We start from the raw sequence: 7,152 nt of genomic DNA, 5'->3' as shown, positions 1-7,152 counted from the left end.
GTATATCAAGTTGATCTGACAAGATTTGCTCTTAACAAATCCATGCTGGCTGTTAGTGATCACCAGAAATCCTGGTTTTCCCCAATAAAAAAAATCTCAAATTCTCTGATAAAAAAATCATAAATTCTCTGATAAAACCCGCAAATCCATGATTAAAATGAAAGGCCCCCCCTCCAGCCCCTTCTCCACAGCATTCCTGGCCCTGTTGATGCCCCTCACCCCCCCCCCACTACAACCTCCTGGCCCTGCTGGAGCCCCCTCACTCCCCCTTACAGCTTCCCCCAGCCCTGGTGGTGTCACTTACCCCTTACCACCAGCCCCTGCCACCTTAGCCCTGCCAGAGGGGGACCCCAGCTCCTAGGGCTATGGGGCCAGGAGGCAGCAGGTGCTGCAGCAGAGCACAGCCCTGCTCCCCCACTGCCGCTTGCCTGCTACAGGCTCAGGGGTCGGGAGGACAGCTCCCTGCTGCTGCGTGTGGAGGAGATGCATCGCTAAGACAGTGCAGAGCTTGCAGAGGCAAACAGCTTTCCTGCGTTGACCTGCTCTGCCCAGCAGCACCAGATTGCATCTGATGAGCTGCAGAGGCCCTGGGGGACGGCAGCAGAGTAGAAGCCCAAGCCTGCAGCGGGCAGCCCACCCCCACCCCCTGCTCCACCCACAGATCTGGTGTGCACAGGTCCCCCTTGCCCCTCTGGAGTACACGCAGCACTGGGGAGCTGCCCCCCAGATGAGTTGCCCGTGGCCCCATCCTACTCCCCGCTGGGGCCCTGCAGCCATGAATTGCAGCCCCAGGCCTCAAGCCCCACGCACTGCCTGGCTCCCTCTCTATGGGGGCTTCAATTTCCCCTTCTCTACTTACCTACAGGAGCTACTTTCCAGGTTGCCTGACTGCCATGTGCACATATGTGCACACAGTGCCCCCTGCTCCCACTCCCTCCCAGTCTCCTTGCAGGCTGGAACTCTGCCAGCCTGCATAAGGCTCATTGCAAAACCCGCTTTCTCTACTAAAATGAGAAATCCGCATTTTACTTCGGTAAGGGGCGGAAAATCCGTGTTTTACTCTGTTTTTCCATGGGAAATGGAAAACCCAGATTCCTGGTGATCACCCTTCCTTCTGCAAGTATTTACAAATATCCACTCCACTAAGTGAGACCAGGATGAGTTCTATTGGCTAAGTACAGACTGTCAAAAAGCCAGAGGCTGAATCGATTGTCTTTGCAGGTTACTCTAAACTGCAGAGATTAAACTGAGAAACAACTGGACACACATTTACTTTCGATTCAGGAAATGCAGCCATATGTCTGCAGTGGCTCAAGGCAGAAGCTGGGAGGCGCTAGAGCACAGGTGTTTGGAATGTAGCCAGCATGGGCTGTGTGTTCACTTCCTCTTCCTGCTGCCCCTGAGGTCTCTGGGATTTGCAGTCCAGACTCACAGAAGCAGGACTCTGCAGGGTTGCTCATCACTTCCTCTCTCTGCTTCCAGGTGCCTCAGATTTGTATTCCAGAATCAGAGCCAGTAGTAAGTTTCAGCAAATTTAGCAGCAGGCCAGCTCTGTACTCAGGGGAAGGTGGGTCTAACCCCCCTCCCTGGCCCAAGACACCTGGGGCAGACAGCACAGCCCAGCCCAGGGCTAGAAAGCATGCTGGGATGCTAGGGAACTGTGATTTAACTTGAAACAGGAATACTTGAACCTTAACTTGAACTTGGACAGATGTTTCTTAAACCAGTTTGACCCAAATCAGTTAAAATCTGATACTACATTCACCCAGGTTTATTTCAGCCATTCTGAAACTGGTTTACGTACACTGAGCTTCTGTTCTGGTACAGGTTTAAACCAGTTTCTGATTACTTAAGCCGGTTTATACATAACTTCTGTCCCTAGCCATCGTGCTCAGTGGGTAAAGAGTAAGAGGTAATCTCTGTCCCAAAGAGCTGACCACCCAAATAGGCCAGAGAGTCACAGCAAAGGCCCCTGCCACACATTACATATATTATGCAATTAACTGGTCAACTGGTCAATTGTGCAACAAATTTAAACCAGCCACACATGTAAAATAAGACCAGCTATGCTGCAAAGTAATTATCACACAATTAACTCATTTATTGCACAATAAATTTAGACCAGCCAGATGTGCAAAGTAATTATCAGGCCACAAAAATGTCCATCCAGCTATAAAGAGAGCCAACCAGCTACAAAGTCTAGGGACATAACCCAGATCTCAGCAAGTGTCTAGTCAACCAGACTGCACTCCTTCTCAAGCCATCATAGCTGATGCAGATTAACAACATTCATGGCAGTACCAACAGGAAGACCACAGACTGAACAGAGACAGAACTAGTCTACGGGAACCAAGGGGTCCAGAGCAACAATGCAAGTCCCACATTCCAGCTGTTGTTCTGGACTTAAGTGAAAGTAATGTCCTTATATAGGTCCTTCTCTAGCTCAGACTGGCTAGGATATATCTTACTTCAGGTCAGCGCAGGCCTGTTGGTTTCACAGTGGATCCCAGAGTCCTAAGAAACTGAGTGTGGCAGACATCACAGAAAAACCTGCTCTTTTTAATTCACCTGTCAAAAAGAGGGATGAAGGGGTAGAACAGCCAAACGTCTCATTATTGTGTTCAGGAGGCCGATGACACCAAACTTTGGGGCAAAGTATCCACGCCAGAAAACAGGCGGGTGATCCAAGCTGACCTGAACAGGCTCAACAAATGGGCGGACGAGAACCTGATGATGTTTAACACCGAAAAATGCAAGGTTCTCCACCTCCGGCAAAAAAACCTGCAGCATCCTTATAGGCTTGGCCGTGCTACGCTGGCTAGCACTATGGAAGAAAGAGACTTGGGGGTTGGCATTGACCACAAGATGAACGTGAGCCTGCAACGCGATGCTGCGACTACTAAAGCAACCAAAACGCTGGCTTGCATCCATAGATGCTTCTCAAGCAAATCCCGGGACGTCATTCTCCCCTTGTACTTGGTCTTGGTGAGGCTGCAGCTGGAGTACTGCATCCAGTTTTGGGCTCCACAATTCAAAAAGGATGTGAAGAAGCTTGAGAGTCCAGAGAAGAGCCACACGTATGATCAGAGGTCAGGAAAACAGACCTTACGACGACAGGCTGAGAGCCATGGGGCTCTTTAGCCTGGAAAAGCGCAGGCTCAGGGGTGATCTGATGGCCACCTATAAGTTTATTAGGGGTGACCACCAGGATCTGGGGGAACGTTTGTTCCCCAGAGCGTCCCAAGGGATGACAAGGTCGAATGGTCATAGACTACTGAGAGACCGTTTCAGGCTGGACATAAGGAAGAATTTCTTTACTGTCTGAGCCCCCAAGGTCTGGAACAGCCTGTCATCAGAGATGGTTCAAGCACCTACGCTGAACACCTTCAAGAGCAAATTGGATACTTATCTTGCTGGGATCCTACGACCCCAGCTGACTTCCTGCCCTTTGGGCAGGGGGCTGGACTCGATCTTCCGAGGTCCCTTCCAGCCCTAATGTCTATGAAATCTATGAAATTTCCAGCAGTTTGAACAGACTGATTTCCTCTCGTTTCCCAGACAGCCCTTGTTCTTAACAGCATTTGGGTGGCATCAGTTGTCTTGACTAATTCTGACTTAAAATTGTGCTGGCTTTTATCAATAATTATGGGTAAAATGCTGAGTTGGACTTTTAGACAAACTAATGATGCATGCAAGGCCTACAGAAAAGCGATTAAGTATATTGGTGAGGCAATCTGGGGAAAACTTGCTCTGCTGCTGCTTCTGCTTAACCTGGTCTGTAAATTAACAGAGGACATCCACACACAAAACATCTTGAGGAAAAATGTCTGCTGTCAGGGTAGTAATGAAGTCACAAAGAGATATTATCAAACACAAAGGCGTGATCCTCCGAGAGACCTCAAGAGTAAAAAAAATAGGTCTTGAGATCAAGCAGCATACATGACATTTCATTTGTAGTTATATAAAATAAAGAAAGACAGCCAGTCCTGATATAGCTTTCAGAAGAAAAAATGCAATGAAAACCATTATGTACCCAAGCTGACCAACTGTGTTCACCTTCTTTGACTCCTGCTGCACTGGAGGGTGAGAGAGATCCTGCAGCTCCCAGGCCTGGAATTGGATACAGGAAAACCTTCAAGAGATACCAACACCTATGTTGTGCCTCTCCCTTCTCCCAATTTATCCTTGGGATAAACTACAGGAAGGAGCCAGCCAGAAATCCCAGCTAGAAGCAGCTGCAAAAGCAGCCAAGCCAGGGAGCTTTAGACTCTGATGTCATCAGGAACATCTACAGTCCTGAGGGGACGGCTCCAGCCCTGTGCTTACTGCCTGCTTGCCTCAACACTTCCTTCCTAGTCTCTTTACCTCTGCTTCTCTCTACACTTCCCCCTTTCCATCTCTTCTCCCCTGCTAAGCTCCCCTTAGTCCCCCTTCCCATCAGTGCCCCTCTTCTCTTTACTCCTTCCACTCAATTTAGCTAAAACTCCCCTGACTGAACCTTTCTTTCTAGTACCTTGTGTCCATCTTATCGCTTTACACTCCACAGCAGATTTTCTACTCCGTGTGTGCACAGTGCTCATCATAATGAGGCCCCATTTTTGGTTGACACTTAGGCACTACCATAATAAAACATAGTTAATAATCATCACAATCATCTGTTTGAAAAGGCATGGTCAAAATGTCTATCAGTCTCCTGCCACAAGGGCATGAGATGAATCCCAAAAACTGAACCGTTTTCTTTTGATTCTCAAATAGTACAGCTTTTCTCAGTTCTCAACAGAATATATGAGCTGTCTTAATTTTAGGGTTTTTAATCTGCTTCTGAGCCCAGTTAAATCTCACTGATCAACTGGAAACAATAAATACACTATTTTTGCACAGAATAATCAGTCTCCGCACACAAAGGTGGGGATAAGCTAGTTGCCTCAAGAAAAACAATTAGAAAGCAGCCTCATACATGGCAGATCTCTGCTTCACTACAGCAGATAGATTGTTAAATATATCTGTATTTAATATTTTTACCAGTCCACCTGGATTTACCTGTAGTATAAGAAGTCTGAGTCACCAACAAAAATCAAAGTGGATACAATCTCTGGTTAGCAAGAAAAACAGTAGCTGGCTGGGGAAAATGCATATGAGCAAGATGCAATGGCAAATTATGTGCTCCTGAATGTTACGTTGTTGCAGAATATCTCAGCTTCTTTTACACATTGCAGCAAAAAAACATAAAAGTGAAATATAGGTGGAACTAAAGTCCTCTTGTTATGAGTATGCAAAGAACATTAACTTATTTAAACTAACCCATCTGTTCTGGCCAACAGCTTATGAGTAATTCTGAACATTTCAGTCACCTGAAAAGACAGTAAGAGCCAGACAAACACTTCACTACCCAGTTAACATTTTAGATCATGGATGATTAACAGATATCTAAAATGTTGCGTGTCACTTCAGGGGGGCTTCGGTTCATGTCTCGCTTCCTGGCTGTGTCTATCCGCAGTGTTTCTCTCTCATTTCAGGCAGATAAAGTGGGGGTGGAGAGTGAGGAGGGAGGGCTCTTATGCAGCACATTAGCTGTAATGATCCCAGATCTGTCATTATAAGCAAAGAAAAATTTCTTTAGGGAATACGGAACCTATAGCTTGCATATAGCTTAGGGAACCTATAACTTGCATCCATTCATCCATCCCACATCAGTTACCATGGCATGCAAGTGCCCAGTCATCAAATCCCAAAACTTAATATCCAGCATGTCATCTACTTTCTCCCCTTAAATCCAAAGGGCTGGTTCCTCTCTCATCCTTCCATCCATTTTGTTACTGCACTGGGAAAGCTAAGCCAGTGATGCAAGTTTTGCAGCTTTAGTTTTACACAATTTCTTTCCATACGTGCCTAAGTCTCACCGACTTCAGGTCTAGTTCATGTTTCATCTCGATGCTACTCACTACCAAGGCAACAACACTATGGATAACAAATAATCTCAACTCCCAGGATTAAATAAGCAGTATTACCACAGGGACAAATTTATTTTCAAAGCACTCTTGGTATCCTGCCCAGTTACCTGCTCCTTCTTCAAAACAAAAAGGTATACGTGGGTCCTCGTTGTGCTCTGGCTATCTTTCCTTTTAGTGTTCTGAACTCAGAAATGTTTATATGATCCTTTATTCTTCTCCCAGTTTTGAGGTGGTCTGAGATGGGAAGTACTGAGGAAGTAGGTTCACGCTCTTTATTCTCTCTTTATGTTACAAAGGAGACCTGAGAGTTTTGATGTTTTTAAGGGTTCCCCCCAAACACAAACACACTTCTGGAACATTTTTTACTTTAGACTTTCAAGTCCTGTCTACTCTGGAAAGAATGATGTGATGACAAGGGCCCGATCTCACAAGACTAAAGTTCTGAGCAGCAGACTACACTTAAAGGAAAACGATGACTACTTACATATAATATGTAGGATACAATCCTTCAAAGTACCAGCAATGCTTTTTGGCCTCTGTACACTAGAAAGAAAAACAAAATGACCTCAGCATTATTATTTATGTAATTTCTAATTGCTGCTTTACAATAACTACAGATATCAAATAAACATGCATAGCATTATAAATTCAGACAATAAAACACAGATCTTTGCTCCCAAAGATTTTACCATGCTAAAGATAAGTTACTAAATTATCCATCTTCAACTTTATTATTCACTGCTGGGTCCCAGATCCTGCCCTGATAAGCCTGAAGACGGCCCTCTTCGAACACACGGAAGCATCCTTAATTGAGCTACTGCATGCAGCACCCTTCACATTACTGTACAGTTAAATAGTTACTAGTTAACAGCACAGATATAATAATCTTCATGTAGACTCTGATGCAGATGAAATAGAGCTGGGAGAGGCAAAGGTGAGAGACAGTATTTGGGTATTCTCTTATTTTTCTAAATAGAAACATTTGGATGCTTATCTAGCTGGGATCCTTTGACCCCAGCTGACTTCCTGCCCTTTGGGCAGGGGGCTGGACCTGATGATCTTATGAGGTCCCTTCCAGCCCTAATGTCTATGAAATCTAAAAGCAAAATAAAAATTAATTGCCATTTCAAAAGGGACAGTTTGAAGTTTCTATGAAAGGAAACTGCTGGCTGCAATATGGTGCATGTGTGTCTCTGTGTGT

The 7,152-nt window shown here is 45.5% G+C and overlaps 1 protein-coding gene across 1 annotated transcript in view; it reads right to left on the bottom strand.

Annotated features, from left to right (window-relative positions):
- The window catches only part of VOPP1 (vesicular, overexpressed in cancer, prosurvival protein 1), a 143,836-nt gene that overhangs the window by 45,106 nt on the left and 91,578 nt on the right, over positions 1–7,152 (bottom strand). The window contains exon 2 of the mRNA XM_019509104.1: positions 6,436–6,494. Within this exon, the coding sequence (XP_019364649.1) occupies positions 6,436–6,494 (59 nt within the window). The remainder of the gene's footprint in view (positions 1–6,435; positions 6,495–7,152) is intronic.

The sequence above is a fragment of the Gavialis gangeticus genome, unplaced genomic scaffold, assembly GCF_001723915.1.
Source record: "Gavialis gangeticus isolate Ggan-Ray unplaced genomic scaffold, GavGan_comp1, whole genome shotgun sequence".
In the NCBI taxonomy this organism is placed as follows: domain Eukaryota; kingdom Metazoa; phylum Chordata; order Crocodylia; family Gavialidae; genus Gavialis; species Gavialis gangeticus.
This window is presented reverse-complemented; position numbering and strand designations above follow the sequence as displayed.